Source organism: Cygnus atratus, chromosome 2 (assembly GCF_013377495.2).
Source record: "Cygnus atratus isolate AKBS03 ecotype Queensland, Australia chromosome 2, CAtr_DNAZoo_HiC_assembly, whole genome shotgun sequence".
Classification (NCBI taxonomy): domain Eukaryota; kingdom Metazoa; phylum Chordata; class Aves; order Anseriformes; family Anatidae; genus Cygnus; species Cygnus atratus.
In genome coordinates this window covers 91,653,392-91,680,174 of record NC_066363.1, presented here as the reverse complement: position 1 = coordinate 91,680,174, position 26,783 = coordinate 91,653,392, and the positions used below count along the sequence as shown (strand labels likewise).

General features: G+C 39.2%; 1 protein-coding gene across 6 annotated transcripts in view; it reads left to right on the top strand.

Annotated features, from left to right (window-relative positions):
• MOCOS (molybdenum cofactor sulfurase) overlaps nucleotides 1-26,783 on the top strand; it is a 235,733-nt gene that overhangs the window by 168,461 nt on the left and 40,489 nt on the right. For all 6 annotated transcript variants that reach the window (XM_050708714.1, XM_035550580.2, XM_050708713.1 and 3 more), the window contains 2 exons: nucleotides 12,690-12,889; nucleotides 26,524-26,640. In XM_050708714.1, coding sequence (XP_050564671.1) covers nucleotides 12,690-12,889; nucleotides 26,524-26,640 — 317 coding nt within the window. The remainder of the gene's footprint in view (nucleotides 1-12,689; nucleotides 12,890-26,523; nucleotides 26,641-26,783) is intronic.

Sequence of the window (26,783 nt, the reverse complement as noted above, 5' to 3'; positions counted from 1 at the left end):
TTGCTTTTGCATAAAGGCCGAGGTAATAAAAAAGATTCTTTGCTTTATGTTATGAAATTTGCATCTCATGTTTTGCAGCATCTCTGTGCAGCAAAAGGTCATGCAGCTAAGTCTGTGTCAACCTTCTTTGCTGACAGTAATAACACTCAGTGTCTGTTAGGCGTAGTAGCCATATACATTTTTGGTTCATTTCTAAAGATCATCATTTCATAATGCTTTAAATATGAAGCTCTTTTCATGGCCATACTTTTCATTTATAGTAGTAGGACTGCACTTTTCATTGGTGGGGCAAGAATGAAAAAGTAAGTAGCAAGGATTATCTGTGTTTATTTCCTTAAATTCATTTGTTCTTTAGTAAAGCCCAATCTATACTCTGCATATTTACATTTATCAAAAAATAAAAGGGGCCTTTTTCTGCATTCTAGATGTCTTTGGCAAATACGATGCATCAAAAAAGAAAGAACTGTATAGCAGAAAACACTAAACAGACAGAAAATGTAATAGGACCTGTATTTCCAAGTTTTCCTTCAGTATCCCTGAGGGTGATCTGTAACATCTTAAATATTTTTGACCAGCCTGAGTGGATTTCATAGAACAGCCTGACTAGCAGTATCCCATCATACCATATAGTAATATGGTGTCAGGACGTACCAAAAAACATTCCAAAACTTGAGAGCTCCAAGGAAACCAGGGAAGTGAAATGTGTTGTCTTATTGTTATATCTGGTGACAAACTAAAGTTTGAAGCCTCTCAAGGGAAGAGAGAAGTGAGTGTGGGACCCCCATGCCCCTCATCAGGGCTGTAGCTTCATGCCTGCTTGGTGGGACAGGAATGGCTGCCATCTTGTCTTCTCTTCCTCACTGAAAAGGGAAGTTCTTGAATGATGCCTCAATCTGGACCTTCCTTTCTATAGCCTTGCTATTGTTAAAAATATCCGGAATGGAAACGATGGGGGAAATGGTTGTATTTAAGCCATTTCTAATGTGTTCACACCGTACCAGGGAAGGCCCCCACTTGACATACCAGCAGCAGCCCACACTTTTTCCCTGGCTCCTGCCGAGCTGAGGTGTAAGGAGTCACTGTGCCAGAAGGCCAGGCTTTCCTGAGGGCCTGTGGCCTGCCTTCTCCTCCTTGGCAGCGCTCCCCTCAGAGTTTTTGTCCTTCGCTGATGCCTGCCTTGCCTCAGTGTTTTCTTTTAACCCTGTCTGCAGTAATTCTGCCTTTAGAGGCAGTTCCCCAGTCGGCTGCAGATTTTGATTTACAACATGAGACAGCAAGTGGTACACATAAGAATTACTCATGTCTTGAAATACTTCAGCTCTTCTGAGCTGAGTCTGAAGCACGGATTCTGAGTGATTTATGGTGTTACAGTTTATCACAGCTGATGTAATACCAAGAGTGGCTAATTCTTTATGAAGAACACTATTCACAGTCTTTGGACAGAAGCAAAAACTAAAACAAATTACTTTATAATATTCATATTTTCTGCCTTAGGTTTCTCTTCATCTTCTTTGTAGCATCTGCACACTAAACTTGCAATTGATTAAAATACCTACCCTGTTCTTACAGAATTACAGATGTCCACTCTTTTTCTAGCACACTGTGTTATTATTTATCAACCCACTTGGAGAGCACACAGCATTTTAGGTGCGGTGGATTTCAGAAGCTCATAGGAATGAGCAATGTGATGACAACCTGTCAAAAGTTAATTGATGCCAGCTAACGCTGTAGGACATTCTCCTTATAAAAGCAGAGGTGCAGGCTCACAGAGGTTATTGCTGAGTGTCCCACAGCAGTGGCTGTGCTTTGAGAAGTACTGGCATCTCACTTTTCTTGAACGAACCCTTGAGAAGTGAGGTTGGGACTGTAACATCATTGCTCAAATCTGTTGAGTGTGCAAAGTTATGGCAAAGTAGCCATTTTTTCTCAGTTTTTCCTTTCACGATCTGTGAAATATTATGCGTGTTCACACATCTCACTATCTCACGAACCTTGCCAATAAACTTCAAGAGATCTGAACGAGCCTGGCAGAAAAAAATGACCACATAAACGAAATTGTACCACCAGCTCACCCTCTGGTCCCCACAAGAACAGCGAGTGATGTGAAGAGGAATTAATGCTGTGACCTGGGGGTGAGTCGACAAAAGTGGCAGTAAAAAACATGAAAGAATTCAGAGTTTCTTGAACTACTTAGCTCGTGGTGTTAATCCAGATATTTATTAAAACAGCATTTGCCTGTTCAGAAAGCTTCAGGCAGGTCTTGATATGATTCAGTTTAGGATGAGGCCCAAGAATCCTCGGTGCTTTTGAATATTGACTGTGTGCTTCCTGATAATTAAGGCATCTAATCATGAGAATGTCAAAGCAGTTTTTAGAATTTGTTGTAGCTGTTGTATGGCCTCTATTTCATGAATGACGTTGTCTGTTTCCTCCACGGTAGTTATTATTGTAATAACATTACACAGCAGAGACCTAGTCTGAAAACGCCAAATAGAAGGCAAAGCATCAGAAAATTATTAACAAGAAAAAATCCAAAATTTCATTAAGGAAAAGCTTGATATATTAATAATAAAGACTAGAGGTTATTTTGCCAACTTTAAATATTTCTGACGGTTACAGATACAAAATGGAGAGAAAAAAAAAAAGAGTATATTTTTTCCTTACTTCATCACTAGTGAAAATCATACCTTAGAATTTATTGACTGGGAACTTTTCTTTTTCTGTGTATAATTTCTTGCTTTAATTAAATAAACTTGTGGTATTTCCTGTATTACTGTGATGGATGAGCTCTGAGGAGCCTAAGTGTGGGATGCAAATCTACACAAGAGCAGACATATAGCATCCACACTCCTTCCTACACTGGCAGCCACAGCCCTGCACTGGAGATTGCCACAGCAAAAGAGGGAAGATGTCCAACCAATGTTATCACACAGGGAAAACGTGGAATGGAAATCAATATGCTGCCTTGGGCATCAAAGTGTTTCACCCACAAAGAGATTCCAGAAATGTGTTGTTAAAAGGATCGCTAGTGTAAAACCTGTAGGAAGGTAAGAGTCAAACCAGTAGGATAGTTCGAGCACATGATGACCCATACTTCTTCACCTAATGCAGGCGTGGTGAGCTTTGAAACAGAACTGATTTGTATCCCAGCAAGGCTTTTGATTGGGATCTGCCATTTTAGGAAGAAGAAGACAGAAGCTGGCTGGGTTTCTGGACTATTGTAAAGGGTTGTTTTGACACAGAGCAAGAGATTTCCTTCTATGAAAATACATTTTGTCATTTCTTTATATTCAGCTTAATTTTGATGCAAGCGGTTTGTCTCCGTTGGTCTGCAGCTCCCCTCAGGAGAAAAAAAAAATCAAAAAACAAAACTGCTGGGCCATTAGAAATTCATGAGACCTTCAAGCAGTACTGGTGACTGGGTCTTCTAGAAAAGCTATCTGAGGGAACAATTGCGTTTAGCTGCGGACCTGATGGTACCATAGCTTCTGGCTGAGCACAAGATGAGAAAACTGTTCCTCCTACCACGTTCAAGTGAATAGAAAGTTGTGGCTGACTCAAGTAAATAAGTAGATACTATTTCATGTGAAGTCAGTGCTGAATTAGTCTTATTGGCCTTAAAACATACAACTCACTGCCCCATCTTATGTTTTCTAAATCCCCAAGACTGTAGCCTTGCCTTATATTAGCAGTCCAGATGTTTAGTGTTGAAAACGTCCAGTGAGAAGCAGTAGTAAAGCTTGCTCCTGCTGACTTCAAGGAATTTTGTGTAGCAGGCTCCATTAAGCAAAGGACAGAGCCACTTTTATAATACAACAGAAAACAGGCCTGTATGCTACATTCAACGGCTACCAGGAGAATTTATGTGCTTTTATAGTACAAGCTTCTTTTGCACTTCGTCCTTAAGATGACGATCACATGCAGAAGTTGTTCTATTGGACCGAGAAAAACCTCGGGATATAAAGCCTTTAGAGGTAAAGCATAAGTATCACATAAATCAGTGCTTTCAGGGATGGTTCTGTTGTTCTCGCCAAAACCTCTGTGGGCTCATGTCATCCAGCACACTGGAGATCCAGTTTGAATGTGGCTTCCATGAGGTGTGCTAAACACTGCCTTTTTAAGAAAGCCTCCCCAGTCCTCTCATCTTTTATGTTGCTGGCTTTTTGGTTTGAAAAGTTACCCTGAAATGATTTCATCTGCTGAGAGTATAGCTTAGGCTCACAAAAGGGGGGAAAAAAAAGGACACACCCCCCCCCCCCCCCCCACCACACACACGCACACACTCAAAAAAGTAATCTCATAACAAAAGCAAACAGTAAATCAAATGTCTCTCTTACCTGGAGCAGATTTGAATTATTAGTTTGCAGTCTAACAAGCAGTTAACTCAAATTGAATTGTACCTGTAATTAAAACAGGCTAAAAGCAAGCCACCCAGCTGGCATGTACATCTCCTCTCCCATACTACTCCGAAGAAATTTTTTTAAAAAGGAAAAATATTCGTCATTATGATGAATATGCTTGAAAATGAGGAGCTGCTTCTTTCAGAATGTTCTGCTCATTTTATTTGGAACAAAGACTTCTAGCTTCCCTTACCATATAAAAACAGAGCATGAATTAGCTGCTTGAAAGAAGTGGGAGATGGGGCATCAAAGAGCCTTCTGTTCATTAAGATAAACACCGAATATGTTTCATGTTTGGTTTCAGAATAACATTCTGAATAGAGGATTAAGCAGTTGCTTCCCACGGTATTAAACTGTTGAGATGGTGTGGGAGAAGGAGGAGAATAAAAGGATTTAAGCTATTATGCAAAGAATTAGTGTTGAGAGAGTAAAAGGTCCCCTTATTACTCATTGAATTCTCCATGGATTTAGTAGTGTTGAAAGTGTAATATGGCTCTCCATTTTGGATGCACTGTAAGTATGTGACTGAGTTACAAGAGTCCATCTAAAATTTCAGCTTGGACACTGATTTTGCAAGAAAGACAATAGTTTCATAGCTAAAATTTCATTTTTCTGTGATCTTTTTGTTACATTATAATTTCAGGAAAAGAGAAAAAACCCTGCTATAATATCTGCATGGTAAAATATAGGGTTTTTATGGAAACAAGATCATAGAATCATAGAATAGTTTGGGTTGGAAGGGACCTTAAAGATCATCCAGTTCCAAACCCCTGCCATGGGCAGGGACACCTCCCACCAGACCAGGTTGCCCAAAGCCCCATCCAGCCTGGCCTTGAACACCTCCAGGGATGGGGCATCCACAGCTTCTCTAGGCAACCTGTGCCAGTGCCTCACCACCCTCTGAGTGAAGAATTTCTTCCTTACATCTAATGTAAACCTACCCATTTTCAGTTTACGCCATTACCTCTTGTCCTGTTACTACACTCCCCGATAAAGTCTGTCCCTGTGTAAGGCTCTCTTCTCCAGGCTGAACAACCCCAGCTCCCTCAGCCTGTCTCCACAGCAGAGGTGCTCCAGCCCTCCAACCATCCTCATGGCTCTCCTCTGGAATTGCTCTAACAGGCCCATGTCCTTCTTGTGCTGAGGGCCCCAGAGCTGAACGCAGTTCTTCAGGTAGGGTCTCAGTCACAAGGGGTGGAGTAGAGGGGGAGAATTGCCTCCTTTCGACCTGCCAGCTACATCTGGGGACACAGATTTTTCCCTTCTTGCTCACAGTGCAGTCACCTCAGTTGCAGAAGCGGTCATGATCCACCCCACTTTGCACTCCTGAAATCAATTTTTATTACACATATTTTATAGATCAAGTTGATTGGACTGTTCCTGTGAGTCAGTGTGAATAAGGGTTTTGCAATCTGTCCAGGCCTTATACATTTTCTGTGAGGGTGAATGATGGATGGTTTTATGAATTTGCTGATACGCCAGTTATAGTGTTTTATGTTGAGTTTTAATGAACTAAATTTGCTAACTGTTATGACCAATATTGAAATGGTGTTAAATTAGAAGAGCTCATTTCTGTTGACTCCAAGGAAATGTCAATGTATCCATTTTAATTTTTAAGTTCCATAAGGAGCTTTTATGTCCTTAGTATGTTTACAAAAGTAATTTTTAGTTGCTGTTAGCCCATCTGTAAGCTCATTGTCACATATTTTTGTGTTTATATTCTGTTTATTTAATCCATCAATAGTGTCTGCTTAGAAGTTACATTTTTTGTTGTTGTTGTTCATATATCTTTTCCCTAGGCATCTGCTACTCCTCACTCTGAGAGACAGGTGGTAGCTAGATTTGGCCTGACCTAGGACAGCTGTTCTCGTAATTCAGAAAAAAAAAATCAGGAATGTGTATAATTAATAGTTTTATTAATGGATGTAGGAGCCCTACTAAAGAACAAGTGATCAAGGTTTCTTAAGTTTCTTGATATTTGGTTATTAGTTACTCTTATAGTACTGTATTTATCACATTTCAGGGTTGCACTTTGAGTGTAGGGGGTTGGTTCATCATACGGGTATTTAATTTTCCAGTTTGCAGTGTTCTGTTTGAAATGGGATTGCTGAAAAACAGCAGTGGTTAGAATATATTGTTTAATACAGTTTTAAGCCACAGCACTCAAATTTGCAAAGGAGATATATGAAACTACCATTCCCAAGTTCATCCTCAAGCAATGTTCTCTGGGAGAATAATGCTAAATAGGTGACAGACTTCAGTCAGAGACATTCAGTGCTACACATAAAAGAACACCAAAAAAAAAGGCTCAGAAATGAATCTTGATGTACGCTTCTTGGAGGAAGGGGAGGAAGTAGTCCAAATGCTTGACAGGATTTGCAGGTTCCATGGCTTCATTAGCACACTGACTCATGGGTCCCACACAGTGATCTGTCTTGTTTGGGATTTATTAGGAGGTGGCTACATCTTTGTTTCACTCCCTGCTCATTGGTTTGATGAGATTTCAGCTCATCATTTCTCTGCCTCATTGCTATCTGTTAGGTTATGCTAAAGAATAATGAATCACGCTGATCTCTTCCTTATCCAAAGATATATGTGAGTTTGGATGTACTGGAATAACAGAGAATTTGTTCACTTAAGCTTCAACTGTGTTTTTTTTTTTCCCAGTAAGTTAGAAAAATAACAGTATATGTGATTTATGGCTCCCTTCTTCTTTATCTCCAGTATTTAATTTCTCATAATAAGAGAGAAATGTATTTGGATGCAGATCACAGAGGTTCCTGAGTGCAGCCTGAAAACTCTTAAGCACCAGAGCTTTCATTCTAGAGGCTCAATTTCAGTCTCTGCTTTATCTTAATCTCTGTATTCAAAATCTTTTACAGATGTTAACATATGCCTGTCTGTCTACTGGTCTTTCAGGAAGAACTAACATTTGAACATCGGAGCTACTGAAATTCTGGTTGTTTCAGAGAGGAGATTGTTTGCCATTTTGTAATGTATGCCATTACATGTTTGCCACTTACGTAATGCAAAACAAGGGCTATACTAACTCAAAAGCATTCTACACTGAATACTTAGTGGACATCTGTATCTCATATTTCTCTGATTGGATAAAATGACATAGATAAATTTCCACTGGAAAAATAAAATCTTACTCTATTTTGAATATAATAAACAGATAATAAGACAGAGGCCATACAAATACAAGAATTTGTCACCAGAAGCCAGGCAGTGGGTTTAGAGTACCTTGGTGCCGATCGTGCATCTTGCACAGCTTGAATGCACTGTTCTTACCCACTTGTAAATGTGTGGTAACTTGCTTGTCTCTTCCTGAGAATTAAACTGTCCCACAGTCTCTGTAAAAGGAGTATGCACACATGCAACTACTATGAAAAGGCTGACATTGTAAATTTATCTGCGGGTTATCCAGTAATAGGTTGCTCATGTATGCATACCCAAAAAGGTAGCGAACAACATTCTCTCTCAGTCGATTTCGTTGCTTTGCAAACTTGCTGCTCATCACTGCTGGATGGATGGGAGCTTACAGTGTGTAAGGGTGACAGGAAAACAGCTCAATAGAGGAAGCAAGCAGGAATTCCTATCGACTTCCATGTTTTGTGCCATATTTGCTTGGAAATAAAATGGTAACCGTTTCCCTGCTGTGAATACTGGGAATTTATTTAGGTATAATAGTTCGTTTGACTGAAGAGGGAACAGAACTTTTACTGCTCTGCACATGTTCTTGTTTCTGAATGAAATATAATATTCTTTGGATTTCTTTCCTGGGGCTTCAAATACTTTTGCTGTAAGCTAGAATTAATCCTCTTTGGGGTGTTAGGCCTCACCTTGAGCTCTGAGTTGTGGCTAGCAGGTCTACTGACATGCCACTACTGAATTCGGAGTATCACACAGATGTCAGCTACATGAATGAGACCTGGGTACTTCTCCTTTTGGGTTTGTCCAAGTTTAAAAAAAAAAAAAGTGAGGAAAAGCAATTTAATAGGTTCTTGTCTCCTGTCTTGCTGAGTTTTGACCAAGCGGATCCTCAGCAGTTGCCACACTTGGCCATTTCCAAGAAATAGGGCTTTACTGATTTGAATGAACTGACCTGGCTTCAGAATATAATAGCAACAGATCCTTGGCCAGCGCCTCTAAAGTCATGCAACTCCAGAAGAAATATATATTATGTCTGTTCTCTGATTGTAATTAGAAGAAAGGGAACATTTTTATTTGCCTTCCAAAAAGGGCCAAAAGCTTTCATAGACAGCCAGCTCTGGTGAAAAGTCCACTGAGGTGGTAATGAAGACACATTAGTATAGGTGTATTTCTGATCAGGATCCCAGGGAGTAAATCCATATGAAGAAGTACTGTCTATGAAAAAAGCACAATGAGCACCAGAAACTATGTGCTCTCCACAAATAACTGACACCTGCTACACTAGTACTTGTGACTAGCTAACATGAGAAGTATCCCACAGTGTGCAAAAATGTGCACCATCGTGCAGAAGAGGGTCACTGGTGCTCTGAATTTTCCGTACTGGAGCAGTATCAGTTTCTGTAACAGTACCTACACTGAAGTGCAAGATGGGACGCTAGGGCTGAGATGGCACTAACCTCTCAGGATGCTGTAGTGTGCAAGTGTGCATTAGTAATATGAGGTTTAACAACATCTTTGTAGGTTAAGTACAGTACTTTGGCAAGGAGATTTGTACACAAAAGTAAAAGCTTTCTTTTTCAATCTCCTCTGCTCAATAATTTGCCGCTGCAAAAGTATATGGTGTTCATTGTGGCAACAAATGGTGTGTAAACTGATGTGTGAACTAGGAGAAGAATTAATGATACAATTGTGTCTGGCTTGATATAAATTCAGAACATACACACAGGAACAAAGTAATAAGAGGCATATTAATCCGTAGAAGTGAAGGAGTTTCTATTTATGCAGGGAAGTCCTGACAGTTATACAGTAGGAAGAAGCCATTAATAAGTGCAAATTGTGCACTGTGAGCATCCATGATGCTGGATGTGTCACTAAACACATAAATACAGATAGACTTCATCTGGTGTCCTTTAGGCAACATCAGATTCGTTCTGATCCAAAATAACAAGCACATTAATTGTTCCTCATTTAAAGTTATTTTTAGGAGCAACTAGATGCACTTCATCCTAATGAAACAATGCAGCGTTAAAGGGTAGCATACATAAAGTGACAGGGAGTCAGGGCACTTGAGTCCTTCCCAGCACCTTCTCAAGTTGAAGTTCTGATGGATTTTCCAAGATGTAAGTCTTCCAAAAGGCTTAAGGTGTGCTACTGCTTTTAGCCCCAAAACAGGCAGTTATGGAAGATTCTCCAAGTATTCTCCAAGAGCTAAAGCATTGGGTATAAGGACAGGTTTCTGTATAGACAGTAGACAAAATGCAGGAATGCAGTATGCTAATTGATGTCAAGTCAACCATAATATTATCTTCTCATTTACCTCAGACAGGCTCAGTCAAGCAATGAGTTTAACTTCTGTCACCCCAAATGTGAGACTATATGCAATAATGCAAGTCCTTAGATCATGTTAGAGGCCAAAGATTTGTTCTGATATTTTTTATTTTCTCTCCTCTTTATTCTTTTCCCTAGTGGGTAAAGGGAGATGAGGTAAGCACACAGGATTTATGCAGGAGACGGTACAGATCATTTTGTTTAGCAAAATAAAAATAAATCACAACTATTTTCTGAATACACCCTTTTTTTTTTTTTCTGCCAGAACAAACTTCATATTGCTGGCATTTGTTTCACAGGGTTTTTGACATCAGACCTAATCACAACCTATTCTGCTGCTTAAAAATATGGGACCCTGGCAACACTGCTTCCTCTCTCCAATCATGGGGCAGCAAAGCAACTGCAGGGTATTGCATTTGGATTTGTCGGAATAAATAATGAAGAGGCTCATCTGCCTCTCACTAATGAACAAGGAAATGTGATTAAGCAACTTTAAAAGAGAATGGCTGAAAACAATATAGAAATGATAGCAGGATGATTGCTGTGAATGAGAGACTGAAATTTCTGAATAAGAGATTTCTTCAACATGACACGACGACAGTAGTTTAATCTTCCATTAAAAGATTCCTGCCAATTTGGAAAAGCTCTGAATCAGATTACAGACATCACAGAAGCTGACAAGGCAGTCACTTCTCTTAAGACAGCTACTTTCTGGCAATTGCTGAGAAATAGTCATTTTTTAAATTTCAATACTCTTAACTTCTACCAAACAATGACTAGAACATCTCTTACTAGGCAATCTTCTCAAAGACTCTGAAAATACAAACTGTCTTTTGGACCAAAATGTTCAAGAGATGCCTGCCAAGTTTACTGTGGCTAACATCTAGAAATTGTACTGATTACATGTACTGGCAACATTCCTTGAAAGTGCTTCATATGTTAGAATCTCATTAAATACCTTATTCCTCTTTATTATTCTTTAGCAACAAAAATATATCCTTCCACCTTATATCTAATCTGTTTGTATGCTTTCACTGTCTGCTCTCCTCACTTATCTAAAGGAGATAGCACACAATATAGAAGATTCAAGAAGAGTGAAATAACAGAAGTTTCTGTAATTCTTCTATATGTCAGCAGAAAGATATCTTTTTTTTTTTTTTCCTTTTTATACATCTATAAATGACTTTTACAAGTAAATGTATAAAAGTCAATGACTAGATTTCTGTCCAAGGAAGGGGAATTATATCGGCCTGTAGAAGTTTCCAGAAATTCAGATACAAAAATGGTATTCTGATATAACAATTGTAAGCACATACGTTTGTGTGAGATTCATAGATATGCAGTTTAAAAAAGAAAGTAAAAGAAGATGTCAAGCATCTTTTTAAGTTTCAGAAATGTTCACATACCTCAAATACGATACCATTACAGAAAATACTTTGGGTCTAAAGCTGAGGAAGAAATACACTATTCTGCCTCACAAGGCTTTTGAAGAATTATTTTTTTTTTTCACAAGATGTAAGGCTATCATACTGCAACATATAGTATGAGTAATGGAAACCACTTTGGGTTTTCAGCCAAAACTTCAACTGTCTTCAGTGAAGATTTGATTGTGTTTAAACATGTTAGCTTTCCACGCATCTCCCTGTGTTGCTTAAAATATTTTGTTTCTTAAAATATATTGTTATAATCTAATTATCTTCCATAAAGATGCAAATTCATTGGGTTTCAGTTTTTACTTTACTTGTACTTTTCTTGTTCCATGGACAAACTGCTGTCTGTTAAATCATGCTCTTATTCCTCTTTTTATATGGTATTTAGTATCATACCCAGTAGCTGGTCTCCTTTCAGTGGCTTATTCTAGTGAATATCGCAACCTGCTTCATCGGCTTATGTTTTAGCTTCCTGCAGAGAATCGAAATATCCCGGAGGCCATACATGACCGTAGTTCATCATCCTATGGTATATCCTCTGAGCACAAGAATGAGAAACCGTTTTGATAGGGGCGTCTAACAGAAACACAACCTTCTCTCAGAAAGCAGAGATGTAGCAGAGATCTCCATCTGCCAGGAAATCTGTGCAGTCCTCTTTTCCAAACTGCTCAGTGTAGTAAGAAAAAAAAAAGCAAAGAACAACAACATATCCCCTCTTTATGCTTTTTTCCAGGCCAAGGTCTGTAAAAACTTCTCTGCAGAACTTCTCTCAAGCAAATAAATTGCATGGGTGCAGTCAATGAGGTGTTCACAACATCCTCATTCTTTTTCTCCTGGGGAAAAAAAAAAAAAAAGAACAGGCTTAGAGGAATATTTCTTCAATATTCAACTTAATTCCTTGTAGACTGAGACCTGTATTTCAGTATTTTATCATTTTATTTAGAATTTTAGTATTTTTATTTTATTTTAGATATAGCAGTTTGTTCTCTGTGGTGTGCTAGGATTGATGCCTCATTCCTATGATCTGCGGAGCCAAATCTGGAGCAAAACCTGTTTTTTGAATTAATTGTGCCAGAACATCTTAGTGTTATATATAGACTGGAACTATCAATGCTGTAATGCACATGAATCCATTTCAGTGTAACTTTAGATTCTCCAGTATATTAATTGCAGGTAAATACTTTGTGTAACAGTACTTCTGAAGTTCCTGTATGAGGAAAGAAATATTTGGAAATTGTATATTCATTTAAAGGAACCAAAAACTACCAATTTTGTGCTTCTTAGCTCCCAACTATACCATTCTGAAAAATCTACTTCTTTTTACTTTTCTGTAAAAATAAGGTATCTGATATGTATGTGCACTTTTCTTTTGTAGGTGGAATGGAGAAAATAAAACAACACACCTTTGCATTAGCTCATTATACCTATAATGTGCTGTCTACCTTAAAATATGCCAATGGGGCACCTGTAGTACGTATTTACAGTGACACAGATTTCAGCAATCCTGATGTCCAGGGTCCAATCATTAATTTCAACGTGCTCGATGAAAATGGAGAGGTGATCGGCTTTTCACAGGTATGTTTTTCTTTTGCCTTAATTGAGTGTTCTGCTTGTATCTTAAGCATATCTACAATGCGTTCTTTATCCTAAAGGAAGTATTTTCTCTGTCATAGTCCCTTCTGAGGTTTTGGTTTTCATTCTTCATTGTTCTGCACAATATATGCAAACTGTTTTTAAAGTTGTAGAGAGAGAATCCAATAAATAATGTTAGCATAATGCAAAGTTCTTGATAACCAAAGACAATCTCTTACAGATTTAATATTCCACGCATACAAAGTTTGAAAGTGGGCTGTTTTAACAGGATGTAAACAGACAAGGTAGTTTGGTTTCTTGTTGACTTCCTTCTTCAGAGTACTCAAAATTGGGAATGAAGGGCAGATCTAGAAAAGGTGATATAAGAGATTGCCTTGGGAGCTTTGATGTACAGATGAAATCAGATCCCAAAGTATTGCAGTCACCCATGAAAGAGGATTTCACTTCTCCTTTTGGTTCTAAGAATTACATTCTTATAATATTCCTGAGGAAGCAACAAATTACCACTAGGGTATTTTTATTTAAAATTTGAATGTTCAGTGTAAGGACTATAAGTGAGATTCAAGCTCAAAAATTCCATAAATTCTGTATTTCACAGTAGCTGTCTCTAGTCTTTATCTATTTCTGAGTATCTGAATTATCTTCACTCTTTCTGAGTATCTGAGTATCAGATGTTCTGAGTATTGGCAACATGAAATTTTCTGAATCTTTTCCGCCTTTCAGTATCCTGTTTATCAGTGAGAAGCCGGCCATTAGCATACATGACTATGCATTTCAGGAAATGCAGGCAGTGGGTAACATAGGGTAACGTAGCTCACTTGCTCAACAACAGAAGCCAGAAAAAACACAGTGCTCTGGTTCAGCTTAATTATTCTGTTTATTGGCTGCCTATTGAATAAGTCCACAGGTCAAGTTCATGACCTTGATTTTTCAAAGCTGTCAATAACTGGCAGCAGCTATCTCAGCAACTGCCTTGCTCTGCCAGCTAGTTGCATAGGTGCATTGCTCTTGGAGGGAAACAGAGAAATGTCTACGAGAATACACAGGAAGATGAATTTATACACAAGGGAGGACAGAGGTGAAACAGTTACTTGGCAGCCTGCCGATACGGAGTTGTGTAAATTTTTAAGGTACTTGCAACACTGATGAACGTGAGAAGGGCAAATGTATAGAGAAGCTCTTCTTCCTATACCTCTTTTAAAAATCACTGGGCTATGTTACCAACCTCAAAGATTCGTCAAGTTTTTTTTCCAAGAAGTCCACGTTTTAGGAGTCAATTAGCCATTTATACAGTCTTGAATATGTGTTGCAATGTTTAGGAAAAAGCAGTGATGTTAACACCACTGAGTTAATAAAACACTCTGCAAACACCCTGGTTTTGCTTCTGTCCCTTGGTTAAAACCGAAGTCTTTATGTGCACTTCTAATTTTCACCATTTTTCAGTAAAAATGGCCCCTGCCTGTTTCACTTTTTTAAACTCAACTGTACCCTCAAAGAAAAAATGATTTTATAGTCTTATGCCTCCATTGTGCCTGTTTGCTGCAGTGGCTGCTCATAAAAAGCTTCTTTATTGATCTGTATCATCTGGATTGCTCTATTCACCGCATTGTCATCATTTCTGGCATGAGAACATTGAATGAGGAACTGTAAAGTTTTCAAATACATACCAGTCACATCTGCAGTGCCTGCTAGATTACTTTGTTTAATTAAAATAATGTGCAATTTAACAACTTTTAGAAATTAACAAGCAACATCAGTATTAGTTCCAAAGCTGTACAATGTGTGATATATATAATTGGCTTCTTTATGGAATTAAATTATTTCACAGACTTCTTACAGCAGTTATGGAGGAGAAAAATGTCTGCTCCCTCTCTATGATGACAAAGAAAACTCATACAATAGAGAGCAAGCTTCATCATACTGACAGTGTAATCTCATCTTCATTCATATCTGAGGCACTACTTGTATGCATGTCTAAAATTAGATAGGCTTATTCAAATCAAAGCTTAATCTAATACTTCTATTAAGTGTATAGAAATGAAATGGTGTACCCTAGTTTGATCATGTCCATGATCTGCATATTCACATGGATTCACTGGTCAGTCCAAGTGTCATAATGTCATCTAGTGGAGTTAGGAGAACACAGTTTCAGAAAACGTTTTGGGGAATTTTTAATGAAGGGACAATTGGATGACATTTCTATTTTACATACCTACTAGTGGATACCAACTAATGACTCCGATTGTATTTCAGCTCTTATATGAAAAGAGAAAAGACAGAATGTCCTATTCTTTTATGGATGATATCTCATCTATAATTAATTACTATAACCAGGCATCCAACCAACTCTGTTTGTCTTCCTGACAGGCAATTGTTATGTGCCTCATTGTAGAGAGCACAGTCACAGTGTGGCTGGACATCAGCATCTGGTAGCCTGAAAAGGACAAGCTGACTAACTGATACCAGAGAAAATACTATGCTGAGGTTTGGAGCAGTTTATTTTCCCGATATATTTAGTGTTGGCACAACCTCACCTGGAGTCCTGTGTGGAGTTCTGGGCTGCACGACATAACAAGGATGTTAAGGTCCTTGAAAGTGGCCAGAGGAGGGCAAGACAGCCAGTGAAAGGTCTGGAAGGCCTGTCCTGTGAGGGGGGACAGTCAGACCGGGCATCAGGGAAATGTCCTTACCAGGAGGTGGTGAAACACTGGCACAGGCTCCTAGTGAGGCAGCTGATGCCCCAGGCCTGGCAGTGTTGTAGGTGTTTGGACAATGCCCTCATGGATGTGCTTTAACTGCTGGTGAGCCCTGAAGTGGTCAGGCGGTTGGACTCGATGACCTTTGTAGGCCCCTTCCAACTGGACTATTCCATTCTGAACGTTTGAGATTGGCAAGAAATGCTTTAGAAGTAGACAGTGTCTTCAGGGGATACAGAGCTTACATTTAAGCCTCAAGATTTACATAATTTGCGTGATACTCAGAAGTCTGAGCTAAGTCCAAGGTATTTAGGATGTGAAAGGCATGCAGTGAAATACATGACATTTCGCAGTGCCACTAAAAATGAAAGCAGGGAAAAAATCATGTCCTTCATTTGTGTAGCATTTGGGAGGAAAGCTGTTCTTACTTACTACTATTATTGAAATCCATTTCTCACTGTTATCAGAGTATAATCGACCCCAGTTAACATGACTGTGCCACTAAACACAAGCATGCTTGAATTACATACATGGGAACAACAGCACCAATAGGAAATAGGCGCAGTCTCAGATTCATCCTTGAATAAAATCTTCATTGCATCACTCAAGATCAAATGAAACCATTTCATTAAAGTGAGACACACAAATGAGACTATACCATGATTGCAATCTCAGTGATGGCATTGTTTTTGACAGCCTCCTGTCCCAATATATATGACACAGAACACCTAGATGTTAAGAAGTGGTAAGGTGGGAGGGAAATAATTAGGGAGGTTGAATTGTTAGTAGTTTTTCTTTCAAATGGCTCTTTGTGATTGCTATCACTGAAGGCTGTCAAAAGGCTATCACTGTTTTAGAGTATTATATCTGAAAGAACTTGCTTTGAATACTATATGTACCATTGGTTTAATGGACAGTTTAATTACTGGTTTAGTTTTTTCCTCTAAATGGTAATTGAAACAATTGAAGAAGAGGGACTGGGAGGCTTCAAACACTCAAAAGCTCTGTGCTTTTTTTTTTTCTTCAAATTTTTCATGAAGAAACATTTCCTTATCTAGGGATAAAACTACTAAAGTTCTGAAATCTCTATAAGCCTCTTCTTTTGACACTGAAATTAAATTTCCTTCTTTGACCTGCACCGAATATTTCCCATTAAAGTGATTTCCTCCAGTAAACATCTGTCTCTGTAGACTAGTATTTGTAGTAATTTATTCTTGAAATGAGGTGGGAAGATATCTGCATTCTTTTAATGCGGGCTGCCCGTCCTCTGAAGTAGCACGTCTGTTGTTTTACGTTATGTGTTCGTTTGCACTGCAGCACCAAAAAGGCCCAGTTATCAACAGGGGTTAAACTATAATGAATACATGTCAAGTTGAGGACATGAAGATGGCCTTTATACCAAACAGCTTCATCATGTATACTCACCAACTTATGAATAGATAATTCTCCTGCATTGTAGTTTTTGCTGTTAATGAATTGTGAATAGGTGACAAGCTGGTGCTTTGGAAAGGTGAGAAAATATAGAGGTAGAGACAAAGGACCTCCCTTAAGTCAGTGGTGCAGGATGGAAGCAACAGAGTTGACATTAAAGCAGCAAGCTGCCAATCTTCTCTTTCCTTGTAAAGCTTCCAGAAAAAGAAGCAATTAGCCCTAGACTTTATAGGGATTTTATGATGTCATGAAAATGGGGTCATGTATATATTCAGCGCTGAGCTAATACTGAGACTCTTCATGCAGCGAATCACCATTGGCTCATTTATTAATAGTGAATATTTGCAATCTTCAGCATATACGAATGTCATGTGTTTACACATCCCCAAGTCCTTCCAGCCTTTGAAACACTGTTTGACAGCGATGACTCAGCTTCAGTTTGCATCCTTGCCATCATATTTATCAGTCTTGCATATAACTCCATGATGCGTGCAGAGGCTCCAGCCTGTTTTGACTGCTAAAAAGGAGATGGAACAGCTGTAAGGGAACAATACTGATTTGAAACAACAATCATGGACACAAAAAAGTGGATTTCTTACGAATCAGGTCAAAGTGTGAAGCTGTATGTTCATTTTTATTTGCAGGTTTGAAAGAAAACAGCACCTCTGCCATGAGGGGTATTTTATGATAATATTAAGTTTTTCTCCTTGTTCTCATAGGGAGGAGAGATCTTTTAAATGTTCTTTGTAAATTTAGTAGGTGGTTGCAGATTGATTTTAATAGCCTTTCACATTTCATTCTGTAAAGTCAGTTTGGGAGCTGGAAGAGTGGAAAGGGGTAAGGGCAGAGCTGGGCAGATGGAATTTCACCTAAAACATCTGTTGAGTTTTGTGCCGTGGAGGGCTCTTATCTACACTGCTGAGACATTCGTTTTCCTCTCGTTTTTTCCTGTGTGTTATGAGCTTAAAAAGTGACCAAACCATCATAGCTCTTCTTTTTCACACTACCTGCTTTGCCTGAAGCCAGGAGCTAAGCAGATGTATTTTGCAATGATTGCCTCACCTGCAAAAGTTTCCTTGGCATCCATACATGCCTGCCGTGCCTCCTAAAAATCCTGTCAGGAAGGGATTGAGCATCAGTCCATTAGCAGTCTCAGCCTTCTTGCCTGCCATCTCACTTGTGTTTGATAGACAAACTGCTATAACAGGAATCAGCTGCCAGAGACAGAGAATGTAAACACTTTGGTTTGCCTAGGGAAGGCTCTTCTGTACTGTTGCATATGGATGAGTTTTGCCCCTCAGGACTGAGAATCCTGCTCAACTAGATTATGATCAGCTTTGTCTAGGAGCTTGCATTAGCATGTCCTGGCTCACTCTCATCAGCCCAGATAGAGTGAGGGGAGGGCTGGACTTTGAACTTACCTCTCTTTATCCATTTCTCAAGAAAACCCTATCAATGCTTCTCAGCGGATAACTTCCAGTGTGTGTCCCTTCAGTACAAATCTATAATACAATCTGATGACTGCTCTTATTATGGCATCAGCCCACTGTCTCACCCACCTTTCTTCTATCTCCACCTTCCTTGAGTTAATGTTAGGGTAGATTCAATGACGGACTTGTTGTTTTTTTTTTATGTCCTGCCTCTATTTTCTATCATCTTGAAGTGCAGATCAGGGTCGTCCATCAGAACACGTGGCCCCAGATCACTTAGACATAAGAACAGCCGCAGAGCATCTCACCATGGCACCATCTCTACCCTTGTAGCGTCTTCCTTCCGTTGTTCACATGCTAGGAGTATAAGAGGAGGGCAAAAACAGAATGAGACTCCCCCTAGAAACCTAAGCATTTATACTTTCTTTTTAGCCCCATTTATTCTTCTGTATCCAAATCATATTGTGGCAGCAAATTATCTTTTAAGTAACTTAGCAGCCAAGCCAAACTAATGCCTGTGATTTAAGAAGATGTAAAGGGGGCAAAACAGGTATTAGGACTGTAGGGACTGTGAGGGGCTCCCACCATCACTGTGTGCTGAGATAGGATCATCCTAATCTGAACCTTTCCACAGCCTTAGGAACCAGTTTGTTCTGGAACTTAGCTATATTCACTACTACAAAATATATCCAAGTGATGAACCTAAATTTCCCACAAAGCAGCCAAAGTGTTTATTATTACAAGGATTGGGCAAAGAAAGAGAGACAAGTTTGGACAGGAAAGCAAAAAAATAGGAGATTCCAGCCATGTGAGGCAGAGAAGATTTGGACGAGCAGTCAGAAATGGTGTTGTACAGGAGAGAGGTGACTTAGGGAAGAGACAGCAATATGAGCATGTAGAAGTTATTCTGTCTGTCTGCATTTAGACAGGCCTGCAAACAGAAGTAATATGGGACAAAATAGTGTGAGAGGATGGGAAATGCACGTAACAGTTGCTAAAGGTAAATAAATGATGTTTTAAAAGCCTGATTAACTGGACCTGCGTCAGTAGCCAGGAACCTGACAATGTGCTGGTGATATCCCCTGCTTCTGCTATAGTCCTTCTGTGCCACCTCGAGGGATTCAATGCCTGTCTTTCCCACTTATAAAATTATCTCAGTAGCACTTCCTAACCTCTCAGAAATGGAGAGAAAATATGTTAATACCCTCAGATGTAAAGTGGCAGATAGATACATTTGTATGTAAGCACAGCTGGATGGATAGATATTCATATCATTACTTATTTTTACACAATAAAAGGAACCAAGCAATACCCGAAGAGGGTAGATTTGCTGAAATACTGCGCTTTGTGTCTTAGGCAGCACCCTCTGTTTCACTGGTGGACTGGGTGCACTGTGTTGTGCATCTGTTATATAGATACAGAATTAGAGCAATGAGAACATGGGCATTAGAGGAGTTAGAGGAGTGGGGGGGGGGGGGGGAATGGAAAAAAAAAAAAAAGGAGCTACAGTATTACACATGAACAGAAAGCTGTGACACCAGGTCAGTTTGATCTGACTAGTGACTGGTGTCTGGTACATCTGGACGTTCATACCACATCCCTGCAGGAGAAAGTGGGTTGCTGTTAAGCAAGGAGGAGAGATACTTTTTACTGTATTTAATTTATGTGAAATAAGTCTTTGTAGGAAGTTATTAAGCAGGAGATCTTTGTTGTTCTTTAAAATTTAATCCTTTTTTTAAAATTTTTTTTCCTACTGTTACTTTTTACTTTCATATAAAAGAATCATTCAGGTTTGCAGCTTGGAGAGGTTCAGACTTTTTTCTTGGGGGCCAGAAAAAATGGAAATTCAGCATCTGTTAATTCCAGCTAAGAACGTCTGTGCAGAGATGGTCAGACGACCCTGAGTTAGCTACACTAATGCTTTCAGAAGCATATCCACTCATTATATTAATTCTGATGACTCAGGGAAAGAAAAGTGTTCTGAACAGGCCTAATGGGATTTTTGGCCATCTTCCCAACAGCTACCTAAAAAATTACTGGGGTGATTGCTCACTATTGATTTTCATTATGGATTTAGCCATTGATTTCAGGAAGCCAGGGGCAGCGGATGGACCAGAGCAATAGAATGCAAACAGGATTACAAGGAGAAAAAGATTGCTGTGAAGATTCGTGTTGAACCTCCACTAATTTCCTTGGTTCTAATTAGTTTCCAATTGTGCTGTGGATGTTTCCTATGCAGGGAGACAGCAGGGATGCAGTAAACCACATTGGCTTGTCGATATATGGCACCATGTTACTTCAAACTGGCAAGAAATGCCAGTAAAATCTGGATCTTTGCTTATGTTTGTTTATAAGATAACAGTTATGTAGCACGGGTCACCCAAAGACAGCCCTTACAGCGAGGGGATCACGGTACCGGAGACATTTTTATTGATCTAAGTAGGGGATCACTGACTGGTTGTAAGGAGATGCCACACTTGAGAGATTCAGTGTGAGAACTGCAAACCTAGTTAACAGATGATGTAGCTTGTCTTGTTGAGGAAGTCGTGGCAGAGTAGTAGTTGAGTTGCCTTTTGTAATATGTCATTGCGGGGGATGAAGACGCTTGTGAGATGGTATGCTTGAAATTGCATCCTGTTAAGCTGCTCATCAGAGCTGGTCAAGGTTAGAAAGCTCCGTGAAAGCCTAGGCTGAAGATTTTGCCTGACACCACTTTCTCTGGAGTGTCCTTGCATGTTGCTAAGGAAACTGCAAAGGAGATAAAAGAAAGATGCTCATAGTTGTTCAGGTGACAGACTCTAAGATGAATGAGGGAGGCTAAATATTTCCTCTGTAGTCACAGGGCTAAACTGTGGCTATAAACTGCAGACCTCGTTACACAGGGGAGAAATGTGAAAAGAAACCCCATGGTAGCCGCAAGAGGACTGCAGTTTTGATGGCCTCAGCTGCATTCCTTTTTATCTAGATCTTGGTAAAAGCAAATCAGCTGCCTTTGAATGCATGCAGTGTCCAGTTACAGTCCATCATTGAATCTCTGAAGACAAGGAGAGCCTGGCTCCACCTTCTGTATTACCTTGCTTGCATCTTCCTGTCTTTGAAACCAGCAGATAAAATTATTGCATTGACAACAAAGTTACTGGAAAGTTAACATTTCCACTATCAGGGCACCAGGTTGGGCAATTTCAGTAAATTTCAGTTTCTCAGTCTAATACGCCACTGCCATTTGCCAAGGAGTTTTTGGTTGGAGTGAGTTATGAATGTGTGTAAAGTCAAGAGAGATTTACATCCACTCACCAATTAATTTTAACTATTGTCAACAACTAGGGATGCAATAAGCAACAGAGGATAAGCTTCATCAGCATTGTGGAAACCTGCCCAGGTAGAAATTATTTCCTTGAGATAGCAAAAAAATGCCTTTCTTGCAGTAAACCATGTTATTAAACAAGTTTAATGGTACTGTAACTCAGCTAAAATACTTTTCCCCCCACTAAATCATTTGGAAACAAATGCTGATATATATATATATATTTCTTTCTTTTTTTTTTTTTTAATTCTGACCTACTTTTTATAAATTATATTAAACAAGATTAAGTATGCATTTGCATCAGCAACAACATTTCACAGTCAAATGCTGGATGACAGAAAGAGCTAGCTTACTTTCTTTCCAATTCCATGCCATGAATCAGTGAATTAATTTACCAGTGGATGTGGAGCACAGTGTCTTGAAGCCCGTTTTATAAGCAACAATCAGTGGTGTGCAGTGAAATTCTTCTAATGAGCAAATGTGTCAGATAGACAAACTGCTCTGAAATTTGGTCATTGTAGAAAGTAGAATGAGAATTTCCAGCCCCAATTCCTGAAGGACAGTACCTGCCAGTACTGACTTTAAGATTATTTTTTTTCTGGACACTTCATGGCCTGTTATAAAAAGGTCCTTTATTCATAAAAATAATTCTTGCGATACTCGGTAAAATAACTTGCACATATAAGTAGTTGCTTGAATAACAGCTACAGAATTTGATCTTACAGGAATGACTTCAGCAGGGATTCCTAAAGAATACATCATTTTTGGTGAAAATCTTGGACTTAGTTGGTTAGAAGTAATGCAAAACTATGTGCTATTTGTAAATCTCCACTTAGTCTATATCTACCTGCATTAACATCATCGTTCTCAGACTTATTTCAATGGAATCTGAAGCCAGAGAAAAGCTTATGCTCTGCAGCTGACCTCTGCAGAGCTCCTGAAGTGAATGGATAGCAGAAGTCAGTCATTTAGTAAAGGCAGAAGAGTCACCAGCGCAGCAGTGTGACAGAGAACAGGAAATCAGGACATGTGAGAATCTCATTTCTGTCTGCCTTCTGAGTATGAATTAAAATACCAGCTATCCAACAGGAAACTGTTGTAGGGCAATGCATTGAAAATAAACAAATAAATAAAACTATCCCCACCTCAATATTTTTAAAATAATAATAATAATAATAATAAAACCTAATAGTATTTCTTAGATAGAGCACTATAAAATAAATAAATAAATATATTCATTAATAAATAAATAAATATGTGTTTGGTCAGTCCAGCAACACTAAAGGCTGACTTGCTGAGGATGGCAACTGTGCTTAAAAAATGAATTCTGTCCGAAAAAAAGAAGTACTTTAGAACATTTTTTTAGATGGACTTTATTCATGTGTGTTTATTAAACTCAAAGACCAAAGCCTGGAAGTGTGAAAAGCACCTTTTGCTTGTCAAAAGTCAGGATGATCTGACATGAGAGGTGTTGGGGTGTGAAACAGCCTGCAGGGCTTGGCCCGCTGTAGACAGCTTCAGAAAAAGTAATGAATACCAAGGGACTCTGAGGGACAGAAGAGACTCCAAGATGTTGTGATGGCTTAATTACCATGTCCTCACTGACTGAAATAGGTAAAAATGCTGTAAGATTTCTTCGTATGCATTTTGCAGTTTAATTGTAGTCTTTAAGCTCTGAAAAGTCAAGGCACAATGGTTCCCAGTGTCAGACCCAGGGAACCACCAAAGCTGATGATCTGAGTACACAAAGCTGTGTACTTACCATTAGTACCATTCATGCTTCTCTGCCTTCATTGATGAATATGTTCCTGGCTCCCGAAAGTCAGCCCCAGACAGAGCTGCAAGTGGCACGATGTATTTCATAACCCTGAGCTCCATTCCCATTATTGCTTCTTACGGCAGTTTAAAAGATGTGCTTTATTTAAATAAGCTTCTCTTCATTGAAATAACTGCAACAGATGTTTTATGTTCTATTTGTTTAGCTATGTGGTAGCACTGTGGAGAGAGATTAAATTAACTCCCCAAGCAGCATATTTCTAGGGTGAAGCTAAAGACAGAGAAGCATATGTCCAAGGGAAAGTCAAGCGTGCATTCAAGGGATGGATAGATTGGCAGTGCTGCATGTACTGATGCTTTACATGGTTTCATTGCTTTCAGTGCAAAAGTGTGCATCACATCACCGAGATCGGCAGGGTGCCTACTATGCTTTTTTAAGCTTCAGAGTGGTGATAACGGAAATTGATTAATTCTAAAGCTTATGGCTAATTTATCTTTGTTCTTCTGAACCATATTTCCTTATATTCCCCTAATGTTCATGCATTTTTATGTATTAATAATCTTCGTCTACTGTACAGATTAATATATATCACAGTTAAAAGTGTTATTGAAGAAAGGGTATTGGGTCATGTCACATATTTCACTTCTTAACGCTAGGCAAGGCTAGAATGAAATTTCAGGGCCTTCATTAAAGCACAGTAATAATTTATTTGACAAAATGTAAAAGATTAAAAAAAAAATCCTGTTAACAATTCCTTGAAGCTGGGTCATGGAAACTTCATTATATTGCATACACTTGGATAATCAAGGCTGCCCAGCAATCTTTCTTAAAAAAATAATAGAAATAAAAAGATATATTTTAAAGCTTTATGTATACTGAGTAAATAAATCCAAACACTGTACAAATTCAGTAGTGAAATATCTGTCATGATTTTAGCCTTGCTTGTCATCATTAACAGAACGATAGATCCACCCACGAGTCACAAGCACCATGACAAACCATGTTGTGTCAGGATGACAACTTTTCTCATCTAAATGAAAAAAGAAGTCAAGAAAATGTCACTGTTCCCAGACTGAAGTCTTCTGACAACACAAAGTTAATGACACCACAACAATCTTTCTCAACAGATGCCTTTAACTATAACTTTGATGTGAGAAACATGCTTTGAGCACGGTTTATTCTCCAAAGCATTAGTCATGAATAGGCATCTTGGGTCGGATTCGTTTCTCTTCTTTCCAAGTCTGGATATATAGAGTTATTTTGGTTGTATCTCCATTTGAGTGGTGAACCATTTTGAACTAATGGGGCAGGACACATTTAAGTGTGAACTTTGGTAACTTGCGCACTGTAACAGCGTAGGATTTCTTCTGTTGTATACAGCACATTTTTGTGTGGAGCACCTTGTGTCCAACACAGGGAGGAAAAAAAAAAAGGAAAAAAAAATAAGTGAATGCTCTTTGAACTTCTTTTAGCAGAGCTAAACCAAGCAGCTGAGATAATGAAATTAAAGGTGTTTGGTAGCTCACACAAGCAAACTCAGAAGGCTGACACCAGATGTCTGATGATGTCAGAAGATGTGAGACAGAAGGTGGGCTGAGATCGGGATGATACAGAGAGTGCTTGCTAGTATCCAATACAAAGAGAATTTATGTTTAAAAAAGATGAAAGCCAACAGTTTAACACTAGGTTGAATGTTTCCATCGATATCTCAGGCAGCAAAAGCTTGGTCTCACAGCTAGGGAAATGACTGGTTTAGAAATGATCAGCACTTCTGTTCCTGGACCTTTGGACTGAGCTGTTATTCTGCACGTAGCTGAGTCTTAGCTCCCTGAGAGGAGGACAGCGTTGCCAGCATACCTGAGTTCCCTCAAATTGTAAGGTGTGTATTTTTAGAGCTCCAGGTTCCCCATTTTGCAGAAGAGGAGGTAAAGCACAGAGAGATTACCGCAGTATGTGTGAGGTTGTTCTGAAAGTCTGCAGTAGGGATAGGATGTACCAGGTTTTGTGCTACCTTTCTGACCTTCTGTCCTTTCTCCCAGTCTTGACCAGGCTTGTTCATCATTTATCGTGAAAGAAATAACTGGTTGTATCTATACCTGCTCAGTTATCCTTAGCACCATCTGTTGTTGCTTTTTCAAATCAACATAAAGAGTGTTCATATCCCTGCAGTGTGCTTCCATGGTTTCTGAGCTGTGCTAAGAGGATCCCCATGGTGTGCTTCCCTTGTTTCCTAGCTGTGCTATGAAACCGTGACAATCTGCATCTCTTCTCTGCAGGGCCACCCAGCCAGTGCCACCCTCCCAGTGCACGCATATCTGCATCTCCTTCCGAGACATGTATAGACACATGACTCCATTCTTTGCACAGCCTTTTTGTTCCTTCACATAAATTCATTCATGCCAGCTTGTCATCAATTACTGTATTTATGCCCATTCATTATTTAGTGAATGATAAAGAAATGGTATAATACAGAAAAGCACAACACCAGGAAAACAAGTGGATGAGGTTTCCTTCAGCTAGCTGAAGAGATGTCCCAGGCCTCTCTCTTCACCTTGTAGGTGATGGTTGTAGGTGACGGTTCAGTCCAGACCCTGGATTGCACTTAACTACAAGCCTATAATTAGCACTACTGGTGTAAGAGCACAAGTTAAAAGTAAGCACGTGGGCTGGCATTAACAGGATCAGGGCCTAAACTGAACAACTCTCCGTGTGTGTGTGTGTGTTACTGTGTGTACTCTGTGCCCTCTCTCAACGCCAATATAATTATCTGCTTCCTTTACTGTTTTCTTTCAGCTGAAATAACAAGGCTGAAAAATCCTCAGTGTGAATGGGAATGCTGAAAGCTACAGTCAGTCGTTAATAATTTAGAGAGGTAATTTACCTCCAATTGATTTGTACCTTTAAAACACTGTATGTTTTTCACCACAACTTTAAAATGTCTGCCTTTTGTTCTTCTCTTATGTCTGTGAATCGGAAAGGTGGAAAAGATGGCCAGCCTCCACAACATACATGTGCGCACAGGTTGCTTCTGTAACACAGGAGCCTGCCAGATGCATTTGGGTATAAGCGATGAGGACATCCAAAGGAACCTGCAGGTTAGTTTCTGAATGAGATTATGTGATATATTGACCATGGAAAATATCTAGATTCCATGACCCAGAAGACATCTTCTGGCTATCAATTCTGAATTTCCTGGGGGATGGGAGGTTTGAAGGGGAGAAAAGAAAATCTGGTCCTA